This window comes from Corvus hawaiiensis, chromosome 25 (genome assembly GCF_020740725.1).
Source record: "Corvus hawaiiensis isolate bCorHaw1 chromosome 25, bCorHaw1.pri.cur, whole genome shotgun sequence".
NCBI lineage: Eukaryota > Metazoa > Chordata > Aves > Passeriformes > Corvidae > Corvus > Corvus hawaiiensis.
Window position 1 is genome coordinate 647,713 of NC_063237.1, and position 26,194 is coordinate 673,906.

The window sequence follows — 26,194 nt, forward strand, 5'->3', positions numbered from 1 at the left end:
GCCACACACCTGCCTCCCACTGCCTGGGAGAGCCCTGGGCTTCTCAGGGAGCTGTCTTGGAGTTCTAGGTGTGGTTTTCCCTGGAAACACATCCCGACCCTGGCCCTCTCTGCAGGAAGGCTCAGGCACCCACCAGAGGAACAGGCTGGCACCACTCCCTCAGGGTGTCTTTGTTCCACCTGGCCCGTGATGGCTGAGTCCCAAAGGCACAAAGTGACCAATCTTTAGACTTATACACAAGGTCTACATATATATATATATAGATAGATATATATATATATATATATGTACACACACACCATTACATACATATTTAAATATATATATACATATATATATTTGGTTTTGGTTTTTCTCTTTTATCTTTTTTTTTTTGCTTTTCTTTTCCTCTCCTTTCTCTCCCTTTTAACTTAATGGTGTAGTCTCCTCTGAGGAAGGCTCTGGTAGATGTTCTGGAGACTTCTCTGTCTCCAGCGGGACTTCGTCTGGCTTCTCCTCCGTCAGTTTTGGCTCCTCGGACGCTTGAGATCCCTCCAGCTCCTGACTCTGAGCCTGGCTGTTCATTTTCTCCTCTGCTTCGATCTCCTCTGAGGTGGGAATGGAGTTTTTCTTTGGACGGCCTTTGGGCTTCGTTGGAGCTTCCTGTCCACCCTTCAACACCTGGAGCAAAGAGACGACCCGTCAGGATCCTGAACTCTGCTGGTCTCAGGCATCCTGTTCCTGTGTCTAATTCCCTCTCTCTTCATACCATCCCTGCAGCAACAAGACACTCCAGCCAAGGATCTGTATCCGAGCCAATACCAACTTTGTTTGAAGTGACAGTAACTTCTGAAGGTGCCACATACACCAAAGGAACAGCCTGGAACTGCATCCCCTCTCCCAGATCAGAAAACATGGGCACCTCCACTAGATAATGTCACATCATCATGTTCCCACCAGCATTTACTGGGTGGTTGTCCTTTATAAAAAGCATTTTAACTGGAAAAGGACCATGAAGATGAGAATAAGTCAAAGGTGAAAGGAAGATATGAGAAGCAAAAATTAATGATATCAGCACTCAAAACTGCTCTGTTTCCATAAAGCAACACAGTCTTTTTTGTCTGTGCATCAAACCAATCCCAGAAGCACTGAGATCACACAAATGCCAAAAATGCAGAAGGAGATATTTTGGTTCTTCTCTCAGTTTTATTCTCATTTCTTTCACCCCTTTGCTTTGTTCTCCTCCTACTGCCTTTGATCCCCTCTAGCCCACCACATATGCTGCAGTATGAACACTTTAAAAAAGACCATCTCTGTGAGAAGTGATCAGGAATAAAACAAATTTTGGTATAAATAGACACAAGTCACTCCACTATGTTCAGCTTCCAAATCTGTTCTTTGCAATCAGTTTTTAAGAGCCATGGAGAAATTACAAGGACCCACTCACCATTTTCTTCCACTTCATCCTGCGGTTCTGGTACCACGTCTTCACCTGGAGCTGAGTCAGCCCCAAGGATTGGGCTAAGTCGAGCCTGGGAGACAAACCAGATAACAAAATAGGTTTACAGAAGCCAAGAGGAGCTCAGGTGCCAGGTCCAGGCAGTCCAACACTGTAAGAGCATTCAGCATGTCTCTGTGATCAGTTGTTTTGAGAACAGTCACACAAAAGTGGTAAAACCCATGAATTTAGGATGCAAAGATGCTCCTAGGGAAGATGCAGGTGTTTGCAAGCTCTCTATTATCTTTTCTCCTCCTGGAAGTGGCAGGGTTTCTCTGCCCTCTTGGAAACATGAACCTGCTGCACTCCCACTGCTGATACTCCATGTTTGTGCATGAGTTAGGTGCTACTAGTACAACACGTACGTGGAAAACAGGTCTCTGGTGTCTGAAGCAAACACGTAGGAACAGACACCCAGCATCAGCCTGCCTTTGAAAGTGCTACTCTTTGTCACTACCTTCAGAATGGGGATCATGGTACTTGCTCATTTTTCATGGAGTAGTAGTATGTCTAAATCTATTAATTTCATATACATTCTGCTATTTAGGCAATTTAGGCTTCTAAGTGAATTTATTTTTTGCATGTTTAGCTGCAGGGTATATGTAGCAGACAGCCCTGATTCATCCTCTACAAATCTCCAACCCATGCAAGTTCATGTGAACCCATCCATTATTTCTGTATTAAAGCCCAGGATATGAAGCAAATGCGGCTCAGAGTAGCTCCTGATCCTTCCCCACAGGTGATAGCACCGTGCATCTGGCAGTTTTGCAATGGAGTAGCACAAGGGATGGAGTTGGAAATCCTCAGCCATGCTGGGAAAGTGCCCCTCAGAGTCATGCAAGTCCTGCAGGTGGGACAGCTCCAACTCAGAGCCACATTCCAGTGTTCTGGATTCTCTGTCTTTTTGGCAAGTATCTCCTTGCCTTTGGATGGGGGAACACGTTTGTCGGCCAAGTTTTTCATAATAAAACCTTGGTAACAGCTGGGCTCCTTGGGCAACCATTACATTTGTAAACACCCACATACCCCACACCAGCTCTCTGGGCTCCACCTCACACTCAAGGATTCATGCTTCTCCCCAGTTCTGGATTCACTCTGGACCTGCAGGCTTGTTATGCCACTACCTCACATCTGAAGCCATTGATTTAAGACACCATTACTGTTGAGAGTAGAACATGTCAGAGTCATTACCCTGATGTCCTGCACTCCCTCACCATGGATAAACCAGGGCCTTCAGGTGCCCTCCCAGGGGTACAATCTCCTATCCAGGCCAAAAGCTGCAGGAGTGAACACAGACCACAGTCCACTGCTTTGCCACCACGTTTCCAGCCATGAGCTGGCAGAGAGAAGCACAGCTTAGCCAACCCTTCGTGCCTCAGTGCACATGTCTGGTAACACCTGGATTACCTGCACCCAGCTGCCATCTCTTGCCACACTCTTCAGTGCAAACAGCACTGCCTGGAAACCCAAGGAAACAAACACAGGGGAAGTGGTACATGGGCAGGAATTGCTCATCGGCCCCAATGAAGCCAAGGAACAGTCATACGAGATTGTTAATTACCAGCCTTGAGTGCTTCAGCAAAGTGTCAACCATCTGGTGATGTGAAGCTGTGAGGAGTCAGTGCAGGCACAGCAGGAGCTCTGAAACTCATGAGACAGGCTGGCCAGGGCCAGGAAATTTGGTCTTGCTGCAATTTGGTGACAGGCAGTAGGAGCAGAAAATGCCGTCTTCAAAATCAATTTAAATATTGGGACCCTGCCCTCTGTGGAATGCAGGGACTGATACCTTTCAAACCTTCTCCAGGTTTACAAACTTCCTAGGAATTGGATGGATCATTTTTCTACAATTTAAATTTGCAGAGTAGGATTCAAAGCCCTTAAAAAAGCTAAAACCTCCCTCAGTTTGGTTTGCCCATGGAGTACCAAGTAGTGCCTAAGAACTTGCCTGTGCCTTTGTAAGGCAGCTTTCAACCCCAGGCTCTGCTTTCCAAGCTGATGGACAGGCCACCACCTTCCCACTGCATTGCTGCCCACGGTGCTGGACAAAACCCAGCTCAGGAGCCAGCTGAAGATAGCATGGACACACAGCAGCCATGGACACACAGCCATCCACCAGCAGATCCCGGGGGAGACAGGCTCTGTCTTTTTTCAAGTGTGCAGCAGGAATGGGAAAGGCAGAGATCCTTCTGCTCTGAGAAGGTCTCTGAGCCTGGAGACCTGCTCCCAGGCACGTGTATCATCATCTGGCATTTCCATTGATATGACCTATTTGTGTCACCTTTGATCCCAGGAAAAGAAGCCTTGAAACTGCATCTGGTTACCTGCCCATGGCCGTGGCCAATGGCAGAGGCACCTCGGTGGAGCCATAGGCAGCACCCCCCAGCCAGGGAACGTTCAGTGTGGAACAGCTGAGCAGGGCTGGAGCAGCCCTTTTGCTCATCCCTATTCCTGGTGTGAGCAACCCACCTACCTGTCAGGCGTAGAGAGGTACTTCTGCTTCTGGAACTTCTTCTCCAGGCCCATGAGCTGGATCTCGGTGAAGATGGTTCTACTCCGGCGCGGCTTCTTTGAGCGTGGCAGGGGCTGCTCTGCCTCCGACTCGCTGCTGCCCTGGGCCTCGCTGGGGGAACCCTCTGTGCCTGTGACCCTCACGCAGGGCTGGGCTGGCAGCACCCGGGAGCTGCCGGCAGCTGGGAGCAGCTGGGGCACCACGGGCGGCTGCCGGGTGATGACGGAGATGAGAGGATACGCCCGAAGAGAAGGGGACCCTGGCAGGGAGGAAGCAGAGGTGGATGAAGGTCAGTTCAGTGCTGATGTGTTTGAGCTGGGGAGAGCAGGGAGACAGGAATAGCTCTCCTGGGTCTGCCATTTGCTTGTTAAAGGACCACAAGGCAGAATATTCCACGCTTTGGACCTGCTACCTTCTCCCAAATTGCGTAGCTTCCCTTGGGCTGGGGAACCCTAACCCTGATCCTGATCCTGACCCTGACCCTAACCCTAGGACAGGAAAAGGAAGGACTGCCTTTCCACTCCTTTTTTAGGAGCTATTATAGCACACACCATTGAAATCATCTGTCTAATTACTGCAGGAGATTAGACTCCAAGCAGAAGATGAAATCTATCCCCATTCTGTTCCCAACTTTGTTTCCCTGGGGAAACTAGGACAGGGCTCACTTGAGACAGTCACCTCCCCTCTCCTTGCAGGTAACAGACAACAGAGTCCAGTTCAGTCCAATTCATCCCATCCCCTAACAGGCCACTGCATCAGAACCACTTTCATCCTCCATTGCTCACACTGATCCCGCTGACCATGCAGGAAGATGAGGATGCATAGATCCCAAGAGTTCTTCACTGACTGAACTTTGCATCTTACACAACCAGTTGATACCAGCCCTAAAAACAAACCAGTTCTGCTCCAATCCTTTCAGGTCAGGGCTGTTCTGGGATGACAAATCCAAATATTCCCAAACACTAGAGGAAGTTCTGATTCACATCAGGCCTTCTGATTTACAGCTATAGCAAATTCCTGCTCAGCCTTAGCCCCAGGAAATCGAATGTTCCTTTAAAGTTTGGGCAGGGAAATTGAGCTACATACGAGAAACATAAACTCACTGTAAGATGAGATACACAACCTGCAGAATCTGGGGCAAGTCGCTTGCTCTGTACCTCAGTTTACCTCATTTGCAATATGGAAGCAATCCTCCTTGCCTACATCACTGGTGGTAAAACATGGATTAAAATTTAATGTACACAAAGTATTCGGAGATCTTTAGATAAACGGTACCGTAGAAAGGAACATATTACACCAGCAGGCCTGATTGAGAAACCCTTCACATGAATCACCACTAATGAAAATAATGATCTCTAGACCTCAATGAGTGTGTTGGGGTGAGTAACTGCACAGTGGAAGAAAGGAGTTGCCAGGTTGGCCTGCTGGTGACCTGTATTCCTCAGCCCTCTCCCCAAGTGTAGGGTTGGGATCACAGGAACCAGGCCCTAGGTGAGCTCTGGTGCCCAAGGTACAGCAAAGAACTACAAAGGTTGTTGATCGTCGCTTCTCTCCTCAACCACAGCAAGTCGTACAAAATCCAGCCACTTACAAAGCAAGCTTGGAAAACTATTGTCAAAACCCCAAATCCCAACAGACTGGGATGTAAGGACAGCTGTGACTACAGACTGGGGTTTAGGCAGACCGGGGCTTCAGACTTGCTTTCTCCTCCACAACTCTGCAACACTAAAAATCAAAATATTGCCATTAAATGTAAAGCTGTCCACTTAAACCACCAAGAAAGCACTTGAGAGATGAGATCAGAATTGCCAAGCCAACCTTTAGCTTGTGTCAAGCTTTAGCTACCTTTCCTTTCTGTGGATTTTTTCCAGCTGAAGACTCTGCTGATCTACAGCACCACCGAGTAACCTGGTGGAAATTCTGCCTTGATGTACAACTTCAGTGGCTGCTCAAAGATCATAAATTAGGACAGAGTGTGCTGTCCTTTGCTTTACACACTAAATCTGTGCTGGTATTTATGCACCCTCTGACACCACCCAGCTACACAGAAGGTAAAGCAGATGCTGCTCCCACAGCCTATGTCCTCCTTGTCAACCCACCACTGTTAATTTCTGACACTGTGGGATAACAAAAACTTGCTGACCCACCCGTAGAACAGATGATTTCTTCTCTTTCAGCCAAATTTGTCCAAAAATCATCCTCTCTTGCCTCCTCGAAGGGTCCCTCCATTTTTAGAGTCCTATGCAGGAACACTGAGGCCACCTCCACCATCAGAGGTGTTCCTGGGTGAGCCATGAGTTCATGTGTTGATGTCTTCGTTTGCAGCAGTCCTGGGACTCAGCCCCTGTACACAACTGCTCTTGGTCACTCAGGCTCCGAGAGGCTTCTTGGATCCCAGTTCCACCCTGTTCTGCATGAGGAGACTGAAAACTGATACCCGTTCTTAGTCCATAAGCTTACTCCAGAAAGGAGTGGGTCCAGTCTTATTCCCTCCCCTTATCCCGCTGCTATCGGTCCTGGTTCAAACCTGCCCATAACAGAGCTCCTGCTCCTCTACAGGTTCATCCTCCAAGCCTTATCCCATAGCCCATTCCTGCCCTCGCTCATGGGTAGCTTTTGGCACCAGAGCACTGGTTAATCAGTACTTTTGTACCTCCAGATATTTCCAGCAGGGCTCTCCATAAAGCACAAAATTACTCATGAATAATACATCACCAGAGCTCAGAAGCCCCTGCAAGACTCCAAGTGACTGAAACCTCTGGATGAAAGGATTTTTACAGGGAACTCTCTTCAAGGGAGGTCAGCAAAGTTATTTGATATCAGAGCAACCAGGGATATTTGCTTTCCTGTATGGCATGGCAGCAGCACATGGGACGGTTTCAAGGCAGGGGAGGATGGTTACAATCGTCCCAGAGCTTAAGATCTGCCTTCATCAAACAGAGAAAAGTCTCTTCAGGCTATTTTTCTAATAGTCAAGTATTACTGCAGGCCTAGGCCCTAGGGTATATCACTGTGTCCCGCAGCCATAGGGAGGAGAAGAGAGAAGATCCAGCAGGCAGGAATTGAGCAGCAAGATTGATTTATTTAATTATTTTACAAACTCTTTTATAGACTTTTTTCTTCACTGTCTAATTGGACAAAGGATCAGCCACCCCTTGGGGTGATTGGCTAAAATCCTAAAACATCCGTTGTCAAAATATTTTTCTACTGTACTATAAACAAGACTTTTCAAGGTTGCAGGTGGCTTGGTCGTTTACAGAACTCTGCTACTTCTTCTGTGAGAGAAAAGTCTCTCAAGGACTTAGAAAATAGCAAGAAAATCCTTTCTAGCAGCATTTTTGTATCTACAGTCAAGTAAGATCAGGATTAAAGGAACTGCTGTCCCAGATCAGCAGCAAGGCCTTGGCTATTTTTGCAGGGTACAACAGTGGTTATTAGAGAAGCAGATGACACCAGAGTTGTTTGGGTCTGTGTTTTCAAGTGCTGAGCACCTGAATGAGGGGATACATTTTCCAAAATGTTCAGCAGCCAGCAGCTGTGCCCTGACCAAACAGTCAGAAAAGCTCAGCACATGCTTATTTCTGGTGCTCACGTCAGGACACAAATTTATTTACAGCCCTTCTGAAACCGCGGTGCTGCTTCTGCACAAGTTGTGGTTCACAACTGCCAAGCTGATTCGAGCTCCAGGTGCTGAACAGATTTGTGAGGCTGTTGACACTAAGTGTCATGTATTTGCTTATCATTTGTGCTTGTAAGAGTAACCTTTGCTTATGGTTTGACACCAACAGTTGTGACAGTGCTTTTAGAAACCATCATAAGTAATGAAAGCATCATGATCAGCCCAGCTTATACAAGACTGCTCAGCTTTGTGCCCTCAGCTTGGTGAGGACACAGGATGGTTGTGGCATGGAGTAAGGAATAAGGATGGCATCTAGAAAAGGCATGGGGTTCAAGGCTGCAGATATTTTGGGGGGAAAGCTACGGGTCAGAAAGGGGGCAGTGCTTTAGCAGCCCCTTGCATGCAGAGCAAACCAGAAATAACTGACCTCTGCATTGCACAAGTCAGCTTTCAGATCCCAGAGAAAAAAGCCCAAGTTCACTGTCCTGCTCTAGATCTAGTTGTCCCAAAGTTCAAAGCAGCTGAAGCTGAACCAGTCCATTGTCTCTAGGTACACTGCTGACGACTCCCCTTAAACCATCCGTACAGTTCTCACCCTGATAAAGCCTTGCCTTCCAAACACCACGAAATCTGAGGCAAGATCTAAACTTCACATCCCCCAGAGCTCAAAGGTACTTCTAGACTGACATGGTATTGTAATAATGGAATAATTTCCTGATCTTCAACAAATTAAATGTTGGCAAGCAGCTCTTGTCTGCTCAGCACTGTTGTGAACATGCGCTGTCTCCCAGATTGGGATGAACGGGAGTGAAGAGCTCTTTCTTTTCCATTCCTGCCTTTCACAATGGTTCCACTGAATGCGTTCTCACCTGTGCTGTGCTGATGTGTGAGCACCTTTTCTGAACCACTGCTCTTTTGCACATGAAAACCCAAAAGCTGCCCACATAAGCCAGGAAATGAGGAATTTTCTACCCCAGAAACACACCTAAAGCATTTTACTATTTCCATCTAAAACTGTCAAGAGGACCCACACTCCAATGGTGAAATCACCAGTGGTTTAGGACTCAGGAGATCTCACTGCTCTTCACAGGGACAGTGGTCCCCTACTATGTGGCTTTCTACAGAAAAGTCCCAGTTTTATCTACTAGAATAATCTTAATCACCTCAAAGCCTAGGGTAGTCTCAGCCTCACTCTGCTGCTGAATACTTCTCAAATACTTGAGAAGCATAATTCCATATTTCATACCATGCACAACTGAAGGAGTGCTGCCTAAACAACAGAATTTTTCCTGTAGTTCTTTTCTAAGGATTTGAATAATCTCAAGCAGCAAGAAAGCTCTTATTTCTGTCCACCCCAGAAAGCAAACATCTGGCCACTCTTGCTAGAACTAACCAAGGGCTAAAAATAAAATAGATACTGGATCTGCAGAGCATTTTCTATGATCTGAAAACATTTTGCTTTGCTATTTAAATCAGTGTTGGCAGCCACTGTACAGTGAATAACAGGTCTGCAGTAAGCACTGCCCACTCCACCTTGGCATGAATTGGCTTACTCAAGCCACACAGGTCTGGGAGAAGTCTGGACTCCTGTTTCCTAATTATATGTCAAATATTTCTGCTACAAATGTATCATGATTTGATGCATCCAAAGATTTTTCTTCTCGTTTGTTTTCATCAGCAAGACCAAGAAGATGTTACATCAAGAAGACCAACCTGAAGCCATCTCTGCTCATCTGCTGGGACATTTCTAAGAAACTTACTTTAAACTTCTTCTGACCACAACGTAAGACACAGTGGATACACCACCACTGCACCAGATCACCTTGCAGAAGTTGTAATTAAAAATAAATACTTCAAACAAATCTTTTCCCCTTATTTACCCCCTCCTTCCCTCCTCCCTGGCTTAATTTCAAGCCCAGCAGACACAGAATAGAAGGAAAAGGGAAAGCACTAATTAATTGTGCGGTTTGACTGCCGGCAATGGAAGAACAGTTTTCCTCCCAGGGAAACTCAGTTTCCAAATGTTGTTTTGGAAGGCAAGAAAGAAAGAGGAAGGAAAGATTTATGGATCAGCTCCTCTTGGCAGGACAGCCCTGCTCAGAGGCAGAATGAAATCTCACTCAGAATGGGCTGCAGTGAAAGGTAAATAATGAAAGAAAATGAATTTATGACTCAGGAAGGTCTATAAATCTCTCATCTCCTGAGTGTCAAAACAAAGGGAACCAAGAAGGAGTTGAGTTCATTTAGGAAAGAATTGTATTTTGCTGAAGGAGGAGGCAGCCTACTGAAAGGAATAAGCAAACCCTGAGTGGAGCAAGGAAAATAAAAGAAGCATGGAAATGTTGAGAATTTTAGTTCAACTACACACAGTTTGTTTAGTGGGGAGGGCATTACATTGACCTTTTCCACCACAGATCCCAAAAAGCAGAGCTTTTCCAACCATACCAATTCCAACCATGGATCTCAGCTGGACTTTACCACCGCATCCAGAGCTGAGCAGGGACCTGGTACAGTCCAGGAACTCACTGTGGCCCAGGAGCCAAGTGCTTTAAACAAGTGCTTAAAGTGCCAAGTGCTTAAAGACAACATCCAGGTACTCACAGTGTGCTGCAGGACACAGGACATCCCCTCAGTCAGAATGGGCTACTTTGCCTCATGGTTGCCAGAGCTGCCAAAAGCTGACCAGAGACAAAACCTGACCCTTGTGCAAGGGCTGTGTACCTCTGCTGAGCTTCCTCAGGCAGCACATGGACCTGCAGCACCCCTCTTGTCTATTAGAAACCCCACTGAGTGCAGGAAAGCAATTCTTGCACTCAGGTTAGACCTTACCCCATCTATTTTTGGTGACTTTGGATTTAAACCTTCTCTGCTCCATTTATACCAGGCTTAGGTACTGAGAAGTTCCCCAGACATGGGAGACTCTTCCTTATTAACTATTAGAAGTTATTAGAAGGCATTGGATTCTTCCCAAGACCAGTGCTGTGCTCCACCAAGCACCCTGAGACAGACATAAATAAAGGCAGGAGGAAAGGGAAGAACAGCAACAGGCTGTGCACGTATCAGAAAAATTCATATCCTCTCAGGAACAAGTGCTTAGGAGAGGGTTGAGGGGAATTTCCATGTGTCCCAGACATCCTTGATCCAGCCCTTTCCAAGATGCTTGGCCCACAGGAGCACTGTCATGAGCACTTGAATCCCAAGTTTAAAAAAGGACCTGGGTGATGTTTCTGCCATGCAGCATGGTGGAAACAGATCCCTCCACTGTCACCAGAATGGGAAGCAGCAGAGCCATGCCAGGGGATGACTGCTCCTGAGCCAATTATGGCCTGGGAAGAGGTGGGCTAATGAGGCTGTGATCACTGTGCTGGCAGCTTGGCACTTCCCAGCCGTGAGTCCGTGTATGTGCACGGAGCAGCCCTTGGGACACACTGGCACAGACGGTCCTTCGGAGCTGGAAGTCCAGCCACAGCAACAAAGCATCCCTAAGCTGTCCCTGAGCAAGGCAATGGAGCCTAGAGGTGGTACCTAAGTATGGAATTAGATGTTTCTAGCACCCCTAGAAACAAAGCTTGGCCAGAGAGGTGGAGACAGGTAATTTGTCAGAAACCCTTTGTATCAACTAGTTCAGGCATTGATTCTCTTCTCATCCTTTCCAGTCTTTCTGTAAGACAACCCTCAGATACTCTTTTACATTTCCTATACCTCTTTCAGTATTGGAAGAGCTGGAAAACCTGCAGATAATCCTCTGAGCCTTTACAAGTGCCAGAGCTCAGCTCTATAAGCAGATTTTTCTGTGACTATTGGACATTAAATGGAAATCCTGGAACTGGGAGTGCTTGAAAATGCTCTTTGTTGCCATTCTTCTTCTCCAGCACCTCAAAGCTCAGTGACAGAGTTAGCCCTGTTTTGGAAGAGGAGAATTGTCTTTGGTTTGGTTTCTTTTTCTACTTGCTCTCTTTCTTTGGATACGTGTGGAAATCAGTTGTATCCAAAGTTGTTAAGTCTCTGCATAAGAGCAGAGGCGAAGGGCACTTCTGGGACATTCTGAAAGCTTCCAGAAATAGTTTCAAGACTCAGCCCAAATGCACACAGACAAAATTTCCATAGGAATTGTGTCACGGAAGCTACAGGAAAGCAGAGCAATCAACCCTGAAATCTTAAGTGCAGAGCTGGAATACAAACAGACACTGCTGGTACTCCAAAATAGCACCAGTGAGGTTCCTTGGAGCAAAGTTTAACTGCTCCTCAACCAAAGACTGCAGGTACATTCACACCAGACTCTTTTGCCACTTCAGTAACTCTATTAATCTGACAAGGACCATGAGTCTTGCAGACATTAAATGCAACTCAGCAACACAGCAAAAAGTGTAGCAAATGGCTTCTGTTCATTGTGAAAAAATCCAGACCTAACTGATGTCCATGGCAAAATGCCCATCAGCTTCAGTGGAGCCAGGATTTCACCCGCATGTGCCCACAGAAAGAAAACAGAAAATAAAACAAAAAAAAGGAAATTAGTGCAGCTAATTTTAGCACAGCTAAAATGAACCTTTTTTTAGGCATTCTGACTGAAGGCCAGTTCTTCAGGGGTCCATACCTCCATATGAGCCAAGTGGGAGTGGGCAAAAAAATTGGCATCTGATCAAATGGCAATTTTTGACCTCAGATTTTCAGATGGGAGAAAATGTGGGCTCATCCAGGAGTCATGTTTAAACTTCCCTAAGAGAACAGTTCCTTTTCTCTTCAATCACTTTTTTGGGGGGAGCAGGTTTTTAGCTAAATCTGTTGCAAACAAACACACTGATGTTGCTAGAGGATGACTTAAAAGATGCTCCCCCTCAAAGCATCTCCCACTCTGCAAATCCCAGTCCAACTCCCCAGGGATGACTGGCGCTGGACACAGCTCCAGCTTCCATTCCCTGTGGTCTGGGACACTTGGAGCTGTGGCTGAGTTCAGCCCAATTTCAAAGCCACAGGGGAAATTTCCTCAGCTCTTGGAGCTGTAGGATCCAGGTTTTCCTTTTCAAGTCTGTCCCCATTAGCAGTTGCTGTATAACTTCTCCATAGTAACAGCAATTAATAAGTTTGAATGATGCAAGGCGTGCATGCTGCAGGTCTCCACAAAAACCAACAGAAAAATAATTAATCCTTACTTATTAATGATAGTTGATATTCATATCGTGCTTTTTTGTATGTTTAAGTAAGTAATTGGCCTTAAACAGCTGAGAAGCCTGGGAGCCTCCCTGAACAAGACTTGTCTCACTCCCTGTTGCCACAGGAACACTGCCTTGGACAGGGCTGGATGTGGGGCAATTATCCATCTTAAAAACACAATCCAAAACTCACCTAGAGCATCAGTGTCTCCAGGAATGCCAGATCCCTGAAGGATGGCACCAGGGATCTTCTGGCAGGGCTGGTGATCACCATTCTGACAAACTGGCTTTGTTCAGGGGCGTTCAGCGGGGGAGGAGGTAGTAATGCACCTTGAAGCTGGAGTGGGAAGGCCTGGCTGTGGTGTCCTGGGGCGATCACTGGGATATCCTGGGATAACAATGGGATAACAATGGCCAGCTGCTGAGTTTATTCCCAGTTGCTGGAAAGACACGAGCCAGCACCACCTGGTGTGATAGGCTGCTGTCCTTGCACACAGCAGCCTTTCTTCCAGGCTGTCAGTGAAGCAGAGGAGTGTGCCAGGACCTTGTCAGATCCTCAGTGAAGAGGAAAATTTATATATAAAGAAGATTTATTTTGTTTTAAAGAAGCATTTAGAGAATCTATTTGGCCAGCACTCAAGAAATTCGTTGTGGCAAATGTAATGGCACTGTGGCTTCATCAGCAGAAAATGAATCAGAACAGACACCACTTCTGTACTTTGAATTATTCTGCTTCACGTACTCAAAGGACAACCTGCCTTTTTGATGGGAGCCCCTGTTGACTCAAACCCACCCCCTTCAGCCAAACTGAGCATGACTCAGAGAGGCCCTGCTCATTGTCAATGGCTAAGCAAAAGGAACTCTGTCTGAGACTCCTCATCTTTAGCAAATGATTCCTTTAAATTCTACTCAGTGGGAAAGGAGGTGCTCTGAACACAAGCAGATCTGCCCTAATATTTATTGGATACATGGGCCCAAGGCCATCATGACTGCAAACAGCTCCCCAGGGAAGGCAGGTTTGGAAGGGAACCTCCATTCCAGACCCTTATTGCTTGGACTCAGAGGGAATTCTAAGCCCAGACCACATCAATCCCAGAGAAGGAAACACCAGCACATCTCCATAAACAACAGCACTCCTGCAGTGCAGGGAAGTTCCTGGGATACAATCCACCAGCTGCCTGCCCAGATCTGCACCAAGGGACACTTCGGCTCCACTAAGCCAACTTCAGCTTGTAACTCTTTCTTTTGAACGGAGTCATGTTAAATACTTCAGCCAAGAGTTCCCTCCATCACTGAGAAGGGTCAGCACCAGAGCTCATCACCCACTGCACCCAGACTTCACAAGTGGAGCAGCCAAAGGATGAGAGAATGGAACAGCTCTAAGGAGTGGATTTACAGGAAGTTTCTGGTCTTGGCTATTGGGGATGGAGGAGGAAATTGGCACTGAGATGCCAAAACTCTCAGGGTGTCTCAGCTTAAGTTGCAACAGTTTACCAATGACAGACATGACCAGACATAGTGGGACACTGGGAGAGGCCAGACCGACTCCTCTGTCTGGATGGTGTCACTGGTCAAGGAGCAAGATTTGGACTTTGATGGAGAAACAGCTCGTCCTAGCTGAGAGGGTGGAGTTTGATAAAAGGGTAAGTCCTGTCCTGTGCTCTGTTCTGCTCCCTGAGCATCTCTCCCTGGCCACTGCCAAAGCTTTGAGTCTGTATGGACCTTGGGCCAACACATTATGGCCATTCTTATATCCTCACACATCTGACAAATGGTTGTGCCTTCTCTCAGGATTTCACAGTTTCTGTCCAAGTTCAAACACATAATGCCATGGGTGCATAAATCAATCAGTCCCTCACTTCCTGCTCTGTTAATTATTGTCACTGCATCCATAAGCAAACACCAGCCTTGGCCAGCTGACTGGCCATGCACACAAAAGCACTTTTCAGGTTTCTCAAGCCCACCCTTGTGTGAGCTCCAGCAGAAAGCTGGCCATAAATATCACTACCTCTTCCTGCCCCGAGCCTCTAAAACATGTTGCTGAGTGACACATGGGAAGAAAGAGAGTGCAATTGTTTCTCAACACCAGACTGTGTAAATTTTGCCTGATGGATCTTTTGGAAAACGCTTTTTCCTTCTCAGGAGAATAGTGGATCAGTGTTTAAAATACACAGACATCTCTCTCTTTTCTTCCCAACTGAAATGAAAGGGGGACTTCAGCAAGTACCAGTGTTAACCTGAAACAGACCTGTCATAGAGGCAAAGCCTCTGCCTCTTAGAGCTGTGGCTTACAATCTCAAGGGTTGCTTTATTATTAATTTTTCCCCCATCAGGACACATTCAGCAGAGAGCTTGGTCTCTCTGAGCTGCATATATGATTCTTTGATCTTGCATCTGCCCTAACACAGAGAAAACCCATCTCTGTTTCCTCTATGGACAAAAATAAACTCTGTGGATGATTTGGCTGAGCAGCTGCACAAACAATGCAATTTAGAAGGATGCAACTGATACACGAGCAGGTTTTGTTCACAGCCTGCCTGTCCTTTGTGGTTGCCAATTAGATCAGTGGTCTTAACCCAGCTCTGGTGGCTGGGGTAAGGAGGAGAGACACGTAGAGGGAACAAAGCCGAGCAAAATGCACATCCCAGTATTATTCCAGGAAGCTGAAACCCTGTTAACAGAATCTAGAGCACCCTGGAAGAGGATTTCCTCCAAACCTGATCTTTTTGTTTGAATAAGCTGATTATGTCACAGCTTCCATGAGCACAGGGCATGGCTATTTTTATCCTCTTCACATCAAGTAACAGCACACCCATGTCACCTCACAGATCCAATCTTAACCAAAACAGAATGAATCGAGGACAGCTAAGCTTTCACTTTTTGCATGGGGGAAAATACACAGCTGGATTTCCAGGTTACAGAAACTTTTCACTGCCAGCCATTCTGCAACATAAAAACCAGCGCTGGCAACTTCATTCCCAAAGCAGCTTCCTTGACTTCAGGACTCTCCGTATTATATAAAGTCAGTCATGAGCTGAAGATGTTGTAAGAACCCTCAGTCATGGCTCCATCTCCACCTCTTCCTGCAGCTGTGAGTGTCCCATATGGACGTGGGGAGGTGGATGCTCCCATCAGTTACACCCCAGTCTCCCAGCAAACTGATTGATGGGAGCCAGGACCCAGTGTCTTCATTCCAGGGTCGGTGGCGTATTGGGATTTTTCAGCTGAAACACAAAGTGAGTTTCACTCTTACAGGAATTCATCTAATCTCAAAAACAAGATGAAAAATGTCTCAAGGATGGGCAGTCCCCAAATGGACACATCCAGAAAAGGCAGTTCCATGAGCAAAATGTCAGCCTCAGAGTTGCAAAGCACGTTGGAGGCTTGAAACCAGGTATGGTCCAGAAAAGTGATGACAACGTTTTCCCAGATACCAGGCTGTCCATAGCAAAGCCCTGACAGAAGGATGAGACAGAAATTCCAGCTGGTGAGCTCTAGCTGTCCTGACCTCCTCTTGCTCAGAGGAGCTGAGGCTGCCCCATCCCTGGAAGTGTCCAAAGCCAGGTTGGATGGGGTTTGGAGCAACGTGGGATAGTGAAAGGTGTCCCTGCCTGTGGATACAAATATGCTGCTAGTAAGAATTTCTCTTGCTTCTTTCCAGTCTCGTGGGATACTTTTCTCTCTCACAGAAGATATCAGCAGAGTTCTATAAGCTATGAACACCTGCGACCTTGCAGAGCTTTGTTTATGGTACAGTAGGAAAATATTTTGACAGTGGATGTTTTAGGATTTTAGCCAATCACCCCAAGGGGTGGCTGATCCTTTGTCCAATTAGACTATGAAGAAAAAAGTCTATAAAAGAGTTGTAAAATAATTAAATGAATCAATCTTGCTGCACAATTCCTGCCTGCTGGATCTCTCTCCTCCTCCCCACCACTGCGGGATACCATGATACCTGCCCATGGCTGGAACTGGATGAGATTCCAACCCAAACCATTCTGGAATTCCATGATTCAGTGATCTCCAAATGCAAACCCTCATTCATGTCCAACATTGATCTGTGTGATTTTTTTTCATTCTGATAGGAAGTCAGCCAAGGAGACACGGTTTCCACATCTCCAGACAAATTTAGATTGGACTTTGGGTGGAGGTAAGGCCCTAATTAGTCATAGTGGATGGAATTAAGTTTCTACGGTGCTCAAATTCAGCATTAATTGTGAATTAATGCCCTTATGGGCAGAAATGTTACAACTGTTCTAAACAGGACAACTGTTCCAAACAGCTCCAATCCAGAACTACAAACATGCCCCTGGAAACGCTCTGATTTAGGGATCCAGGTGGGAAATTTAGGGATCCAAGTGGGAAGTTTAGGGATCCAGATGGAGAACCCTCCCTCAATCTAAAATTTGGAGTCAAAGCTTTGGTTATCACCCACCTCTGGTTTCATCACCCATGGATTCTTCTCTGAGTTCCCTACAGCCCCTGTCACTGGGGAATGTGGTGTTGCTGTGTTCCACAGGGACGCTGGGGCTTCCCAATCTCATTCCAATGCCAGTCATAAAAGTCAATAGGCAAAAAGCAACACAGCCCTTTCTTCCCTTCACACGTGGGTGGGGGTATCATTCCCACCAGCATAGGAAACAGCTCTGGGCTGATGGGAATATTGTCACATTCTCACCAACTTTACTCTGTCCCATAAAGCACCAAAAGAATGAAGTTCTGTTCACTTAGGTGTAGATTTTGGGGAAACACGACCTCAGGCCCAGTATATTTCCACCCCTGGCACTGCCTTAATGTTCAATCTCAGCCAACTGCCTGAACCCCACTGGACTTCTGTTTTCCCCACATGCAAAACAAGGGAGATAACACCAACCCCACCAGTTGTATGGCCTGGAAAGGACTCAGCAGCAGCCATGTGGGGAGGCAGGGTGTTGTTAGCTCCCAGCTCCCTGCAGACATTGCCCATTAATAGATTGCATGAGCGCTGTGCTGAGAACTCTCTTTGTGTCATACGATTATGAAATTCCTTAATGTGCCATTAATATATATGTTAATTTTGAAGCAATGCATGTGTCCTGCTCTTGTGCAAGCAGCAGTGTTTCCACGGGAACTCCTTCAATAACAGCACTGTGTGGCTTTTCCAACAAAAATAGCCTTTTCCAGCTCAACTTGTTTTAAAGTTCTCCTCACCCAAGAAAGACATTCTGCCCAGGATCAGCTGTGGCTGCCAATTTTAACATGATGCTGATCTAAATAACTCTGCAGGGAATATTTTATATATCTCCCAAATCTCACCACTACCAGACTGATTTGGCACTGCTGGGATGAAGCTCATCTTAGATTTGGCATTTCCACATGCAAACAGACAAAATCTTTACATTGACAGTGTTTGCATTAAGCTCTGAAATAGGGGCTGTATCCCACCTGGAATGTTATTAAGCTGTCCAGAGAATTTAGGCAATTATTGGCATTTACTGCTCTGTGGTGAAAACACCCAACACTGCTGACCCATCACGTGAATTGGTTTGCTCTGCTCAGCAATGGTGTGATAGTTCTGAGGGAGCTTTTATACTCTTAGAGCCACAAGAGCCTTAATATGAACCATATATGAAAAACGGTTTCAATTTTAAATTTTTTTTTTTAAACATCCTGCTCATTTTTTCCTCTCTGTTGAAGTATTGATGCCATGCCCACAGCTGTCCCTGTTTCCATCCCAGGAGGTCTGCTGGGAAGGAGACCCAAGGACTTTCAGTTTATGTAGAGCTTTTGAAAGATTTGCTTGGACGCTGCAGCCCATTTCGCTGCCTTGAAATAGATCTTCTCCCATTAATTAAAAAGTGCTTTTTAGAGTCTTTTTCCTCCTTTCTTAAAGCCATTCCACAGAAGTTAAAGCCTTGATGTTAGATGGATACAACGTTGAATCCATATGGATATAAAGATATAGTTGGTTAATAAAAAGATGAGTTCTGTGTCTACTCTGTGTATTCCAACCACCACAAACACTCTACCAGCACATCCTTCACACGTACAAAATGACAAAGTGGAGGGAAGAGTGCAGTTGAAACTGCAGCAAAATAAGGAATTTATAATCTGATATAAAAATTGGCTCAAATACCTAAAGATTTCAAATTATTTTGGTCCTTTATTAAAAATAAATTAAGAAAACAAAGTTTAAGGCATTTGAATAGCTTTCTCCTTCCAAATGCATTAAGTTTCAGAATGACAACACATTCCTACTTGTTTCCAATTTGGAGAGAACAAAGTAAGAATCTTGAAAGGAAAAACAAAAATCCCGTATGAAAAAATAATCCTGTAAGTTGCCTTCTCACACATTAAAAAGAGGCAAGGAAAAGGCACCATTTAAATTATTTTCTCCTCTCAGTGGGTCACGTTTCATTAACTTGTTGAGAATGAAACGCACTCCCACCAGGACGTTAACATCTCATTTCCAGTGCTGCTGGGGTGAGGAGCCTGAATAAAAATAAATTGGCTTCTCCAATGAGACACATCATCCATCGCCAGCGTGTAAAACACAGTCATTAATCACAGCACAACCTGCTTATTATGGGCATTCAAGCACTGGCAATACAAATGCTTATAAAACAGGGGCTCCTTTCATAATTCCCTGCCCTTGTCTCTCAATAGTTTAGAGGATTAACCCTTTTACAGCGAGGGATGGGCAAACTGGTTTTGCCTAATTCCAAACCAACCTGACATCATGGGTTCAAAAGTTCGACTTGAACTTGAACGTTCTCAGGTGCAGTTTGTGCTGAGGGAGCAAAGAGCTCATGGGGAGATAAGGGAAGGAAGACAGTGAAAGAGCAAATTGAAGAACCCTACAGGGCATAGACAGGGTGTAAAACCCCAGTAAGAACCAAAGGATGGATAAAAATTGGTGATGAAAGAGTTGAAACTCTTGCAAAGTAATAAATACCTATCTTAAAGTGGTTTGTGGAAAAGTCTGTTCCTTCCTACAGAATTCTCTCTGCTGGGAGAAAACAACAGGATTTTATTTGTACTTAATTAATACTCATGAAGAGCACAGTTACACACACACAATTACACATACACAGTCCCCACTGGCCATATGACTTTGGGCTTCTCTTGCATTTCTTAGCAAAGAATTTTAAAATACTTGGCACAAATGTGTAATGAAGCACCACTTTTCTCTAAAAAACGGGAAGGATGAGGAATTCAGCTGGCTCCATGTCATACATGAAGTCAAGGACAAAGCCAAGTAGGGATGGCCCAAGCACCAAGCGCTGCCTGCAAAGCTCTCAGCTCTTCTCTGGGCTCTGCAAAACCCAGCTCCACTCAGACATCCCTGCTCCCAACACGGTGTGTCCCAAGCTGCCAGATAAATGAATGCTCAGCAGAAAATGGTAATTTATTTGCAGTCTGATGCAATTCCTTTTCTTTTTCTACACACCCAAAACTTCTATTGACTTCAAGGAGAAAATAAGTGAGGACAGGAGGAAAATCAAGAGGTACTGAGAAAAGCAATGTTTGGACATCATATGCAGCAGGCAAAAATACCTAAGCCTCACTATTTACTGATAGTTGTAACAAGTGAGACACCTGAATGAAGAAAATTCTTATGGAGAAAATCTAGATGAGGTGTGTATTTGAATTTTCTCCTGAGGTGTAAACTGGCCCCAGGTTAACCAGAGCTGGTAATTTGTCAAACACTTCAGTTTGTCATCAACTGGACAAGTATTTCCAATGTTAGTATCAATTACTGGAGGCAAATGACCCATGATTGACTTTGGGGAAAACAAACATTTTGAGAAGACAAATTAATAGTCCATCACATTTCAAATTACACCAAAGCTACACACCAGGTACTGGAAATGAACACTTAACTTTCTTCTGGGTGGATTTTTCAGTTAATTAACATTACAGCAATGGGTGGTGGCAGCAATTCCATTATAATTTACTCCATATGTAAGAAATACTCAGTAAATACTTCATAGGCATGAGTGGTTCAGAGTAAAGTGGGATATGTCCCAGCAAATCATCAGCAAGGAGTTAAAATCAAAAAATATCCTGAGTTAAAAGGGACTCAAAAGGATCATCAAATTCAACTCCTGGCCCTGCACAGGGCAACCCTCAAAATCACACCTGAAATACTCAGAAATTCAGCATTGGCTCTACTTCCTAGAAGTAGAAGAAATATCAGGAGTTTTCCCAAGGTATTTCTTCTAAAGGAAGGGTTTTCTTCGACCAAAATCACCAACGAGACACTGTGATGAATGAAAGGGTTCTCATTATCCTTCATTGCCAGAAGGATTTTCTATCCTGTAATTTACTACAGGAAAGCACCAGTTTTATTTTGTGGGTGGAAGCTCAGAGATAAAAACCACCAGCAGGTAAGAACTTTATTGCTGGGTTTGCTTTTTCAAAGGCACCCCCAAAGCTGAGCTCAGTCGTGAGTTAATGAGTCAAACCCCCACGCCAAGGCTGTGCTGAGCAGTGTCTGTGAGGAGGGAACAGCAATGCTCAGGTTTTGAAAAGCTGCCAACTGATTTTAATGCATTTTTACAAGTTTTATCATGACTAATTGTGCTAATATTGAAAAGGGAGAAATAAGGCCTGGATCACAGAAATCAGCCTTTTCAAACATATTAAAGCCACAGAGTCACCAATTGCTACGAAAGTGTCTTGTTGCTCTCATGGTAGTGGTTTTGCTCAGTGACAGGGAAGAAAAGGGACAATATTTTTCCTTGGGTGAGTATGTGCCACAGAAGTCCTGTACTAACATTTATCACAGTTCTGTCCCTTTTCCTGATTAAAGCTGTTGGATGGGTATAATTTTTCCCCTTCTCCGAAGGCCAGATTTCTCTTTCATAGTTGCCAGCTCTGCAGAATGTGACAGTGGAAGCTATTAATTGATCCTGCTATTAAGAGAAAACATGGAAAACAGAAAGGCAAAAACAATTACAAAAACTGTGACAGCACAAAAGAAAAGGAAATGATTTGCCAAACTGAGTTTTCCAGACGAAAACCCAGTCCATGGAGCCAGGTACACAGCAATAAGACACTCCCGCACTCCTGTGCCAGCCGGGCATGCAGTCAAATCCATCTTTTCCATTTCCACACGTGTCCAGCACCTCCATCCTCCACAAAGAACCTCACAGAGCCAAAGTGATGTCATGCCGTTAAAAGCAGGATCAGGCCCTATCTTTCATTTTCGCACCACTGCTACAAAGACAGAAGCCAAGCCAGACCAATCCCACACCTGCAGAAGCGCTCTCAGCACTTGGCATGGACTGGGAGATCATCTGTGCAGAGATGAATTTAGTTCACCCACGGAATGATCCCAGCGAGCAGACATTCCCTGCTGTCTGCACAGCTTGCCATAACCCAAGGTTTTGATGGGATGGCACTTGGGATGTGGAGCTCTGACCTCCCAAGACAGTCAGACAAATGCAAGCCAGGAAAACCCTACATCTGCGACTTGGAGCTGCTCCCTGGCTCTGCTGGAGAGTGGACAGGAAGGAAAAATTTTGAGGACAGAATGAAAAGAATCAATCCAGAATGTATTAAAAATACATAAATTGTCTTAAAGGAAACCTGTGAATCACAATTTAAAAGACAATAATGATTTAAAAGATAACCTGCCCAATTTTGTGAAAACACCACCACACTTGAATGTATTTATAAATCCACCTTTTTATCATGTAGATTATTTCTTTTTAAATAATATGTTGGATGCTGTACTTTGTTCAGCTGAGAAACAGATGAATACCCATAAGCATTCCAGCTCTGGGATTAGCTCATGAAAAAGTTTCATTAATTTATGAGCTGATACTTACACAAGTAAGCTCTCTAAATCTTGACAATTAGATGAAACAGCAGTGGGATTTCTACAATCTCCTTTCAGTCATCTTCGCTGCCTCTTCTGATGCAATCACTTCAGCAGCGAGTCTGTGATGGGCAAATTCATCTACAGTATCAATGGCTGTGACATCTCTTCACAACAGACCAGTGCTCTGGGGATTAGGCACCAGCCAAAGAGGTCTCTGTTGCAGCCACAAGAAAAAGGGCTTTCAGTAGGGCTGTACAAATAAAATAAAATCAGTCGGGATTTCATAAATGCTTTTGTTTTAATGCAATTTAAGTGCTGAACTACCTTACAGTGATGAGCTTTAAAATGTTTACAGTTAAGGCATAATTGAATTTGACTCATTTTGGCCCTGATCCAGCTACAATTTAATTGACTTCAGTGGGAGTTGGACTGGGCTCTAAGTAATTTTAACTAAAATAATCCATCAATTGTTCCTCACCCACTTCATCAAACTCCTTCCTATCATTTATGATTGCTTTGTAATTTATTGCAACAAGGTGAAACCAACCCTTTTAACTTCTGGCACAGCTTCCTAACCCTCAGTGGAGAATTTCACCATATGCAGCCACCTAAACCAGACCTGCTTGAGGAAAGCCATGAGCACAACACAGCTGAGCCCCAAACTGCCTGGTACTATGCACAGAAACCTCCAAATATCAGCTCCTCCACAGCTTAGTCACCACAGGAACAAAATGAACTGTTAGCAAAGCTGTCAAGAGGAGGCTTGGAACAAAACAGGCAGAAGGTGAAATGAAATGTGTTCACAAACACTCGCTAATTTTTTTTGGCCGAAAAAACCTCCCATTTGCTTCAGACTTCTCACCATTTTATTGTATCAATGATTATGTTACTGGTTTCTATTTCAGGGGGCCTTTTCATATTTTTCCTCGTTGAGCCACAGGAATAAACACCACCCAGAGCACTCGGCCTTCCATAAGGCATATCATGTTATGTGCGACATGCAAGGAGATGTTTTCCGTAATAAAGTACCACCACTGCTAATTTTATTTCAAAGATGACAGGTTAATCTGTCATAGAATACCCTGTTTAAGTAACCACAAACATATCACGCACATTTCTCTGTCTTCTAAAAGAAAAGGACGTGTTTTTATTAAAGCTTCAATCCTTCTGTGCTTACACAACAGAGCTCTGGTTTTTAATGAATCAACGTAGGCAGCTCTACACTGGATGTAGCAATAGGCACCTGCACACTCAAAGGTACAGGAACTTGTTGCTCCAACATTAGTTCTCAAGATGTCTATTAAAATTTAATTCAAATGAAATTCAACCCTGTAAGCTGAAATCCCAGTTTGAAAAAAACCCAAAAATTTGCACTGGCAGGAAAAGTAGCCTTTAACTGCTCTGTGACTTGCAAAATAATCATTAAAAGAAATATTCAAAGGCAAATGGTGGCCAAGTGTTTAAAACTGACTTAGTGACTGCATGGAAAACTCTCTTATTCTGATGAAAATCCAAAACTTGAGTAGTCAGGTTATCCAAAATACAGGGCAAATATAAATACTTCCAATTCAATCCCTTCTCTGCATGAGTAATCCTGCTGTAGTCAGACAGCGAGCTACATGAATAGAAACCACTGGCATGTCAAAGAATTTACAAGATAAGACCTGAACATACACATCCAAACACATTTTAAGGTCGCTGGAAGGTTGTTGCTTGGAGAAAAAGACCATATATTCATAAATTTTCTGTCAACACATCTCCAAAGGGAATTGTAATTTTGTTGTATAGGAAGTTCTGGAAAACTGCTTTTTTTCCTCTCACTCAAAAAAAAAAAAAAAAAAAAAAAGTGTGATTTTTTAAAACAGAAAATGAAAAACAAAGCAGATTTATCTGTTAAGGTTCTTTCAGGCTCTGTGTTTTAGACAGAGCTTAAATATTCTGGATGTGCTGCCTGCAGTCCAAAGATTTTGAATATCAGTGCCGGGGTCCATGTTTGGGAAGATGGGGATCTTTTTTTGAAAGATTGTTCTTTACCCTTCTCTGTAGTCACTTAAATGGATCTCAGCTGTTCCCAAACACCTGAAATACCTGCAGCTGGTAACAGGGTGTTGTTCTGAGCTGTGTTCTGGCCAAGAATGGGTCAAAATGTAAAGGTGCGTTAGAGGAAAAGGGAAAATACTGGAAAATGGAAAATATTAAGTATTCCTGTGTCAGCCAAGTCCTAATACCAAATCTCTGTATTTTTAAAGATGTCATTAAAATGTAGCTTTGGGAATTCTGGGATAGAAACCTCTCAGCTAAATTCTCCCACAATTCTGGGAACCCAAGAAATAATGGATAACATCAGACTTGCACTGCTCAGCTGCCATTAGCTTGTCACTGTGATCCTATTCTATTACAGACTTCACACAAATACAACTGAGATCACAAAATACATCCCAAATTTTCCAAGGAACTGTTATTTCCTAGCAAGTGAAGCTCTTGTTTACATGTCCTGGGTTCTGCAATCCAGCTGGAGCAATTCTTACATAGAAATGACTGAAAATGTTTGGTTGTAACTTTCTCTCCTTGAAAAAGAAAAATAAATAAAATTTTGCAATATTGAAAGCAACTTCATTGCTTTGCCAAATATCTATTAAAAGGAAAGTGCTATAAAGTTTTGCTTCAGCCTTTAGAAGATAAGTTTTCAGTATTTTATTCCTGATTGAGTATTTTCTCTGATCTTACACATACACACACTTTTTAAACTTCTCCCTTGTCAAGCTTAATTTATAACATTTTGGTTTACTCTGAACTGAAAAGGACACATAATGATTATTTTTTCAATCTACCAACAATCCAAACCACCAATTTTTCTGACTTCTCCTATTTTCACTTGGATGTGATGAGATTTTGTACATGGCCTGCAAATGCAAACCCAGGTTTCCAGTGGCTCCAAGCAGGGCCGCAGTCACGTCTAACATTGGACAAGTTACCAAGGGCTGAGCAGAAGAAACAGATCAGCAGAATCAAGCAATTAAATCATCTGAGCAACGAGAGCAGAGCCTTTCTCAAACCCAGCAGTAGATTTAGAAACAACTCAAGCCACTGTCTGAGCAAGCGCCTCCAGAGCTCGGTTCCTGATGTGAAGATCAATTCCAGCTCTGCCATCCATTGTGCGCATTCCACGCAAATCTTCCTTCCTCAGAGGCCTCCACCGAGGGCATGGAAGTGGCTTTGAGCTGGAAAGGCACAGATTTTGTTCCATCACCCAAACCTGCTCCACTCCTATCAGCAGAAAATCCTTCCTGAAGGTGGATCAACGCTCCCATCCACACGCTACAGGGCTGTGATGCAGCGAGCTGTCTGTCCCCATGCTCAGATGGGAAATAAATGGACTGCTCAGCACAAGGAAACAGCAGAAAAACCACAAAGTCTCCTTAGTTACTGCCCTGCTCTGCTCCCTGAGCCTGGTGGGATGATAGGAGCTCTACACAACACATCAGCTCCAAACACTCTCCATTCCTTTTCCTCACCTTCCCCAGCGAGGATTTTTGCCTTTGTTCATGCCCAGCTTGTCCTGAAGGCAGCAGTGCTGGGGGTCATTGAGTCTACAGGGTGAGATGGTCTTTTCCAGCATTTTAGAGCAGCA

At 44.5% G+C, this 26,194-nt stretch overlaps 1 protein-coding gene across 1 annotated transcript in view; it reads right to left on the reverse strand.

The window, feature by feature from the left end:
- Positions 1-343: 343 nt before the first annotated feature.
- The window catches only part of BARX2 (BARX homeobox 2), a 33,035-nt gene continuing 7,184 nt past the window's right edge, over positions 344-26,194 (reverse strand). The window contains exons 2-4 of the mRNA XM_048329006.1: positions 3,948-4,245; positions 1,427-1,511; positions 344-660 (exon numbers count right to left, since the gene is read on the reverse strand). Of these exons, the coding sequence (XP_048184963.1) occupies positions 406-660; positions 1,427-1,511; positions 3,948-4,245 (638 nt within the window). The 3' untranslated portion in view covers positions 344-405. The remainder of the gene's footprint in view (positions 661-1,426; positions 1,512-3,947; positions 4,246-26,194) is intronic.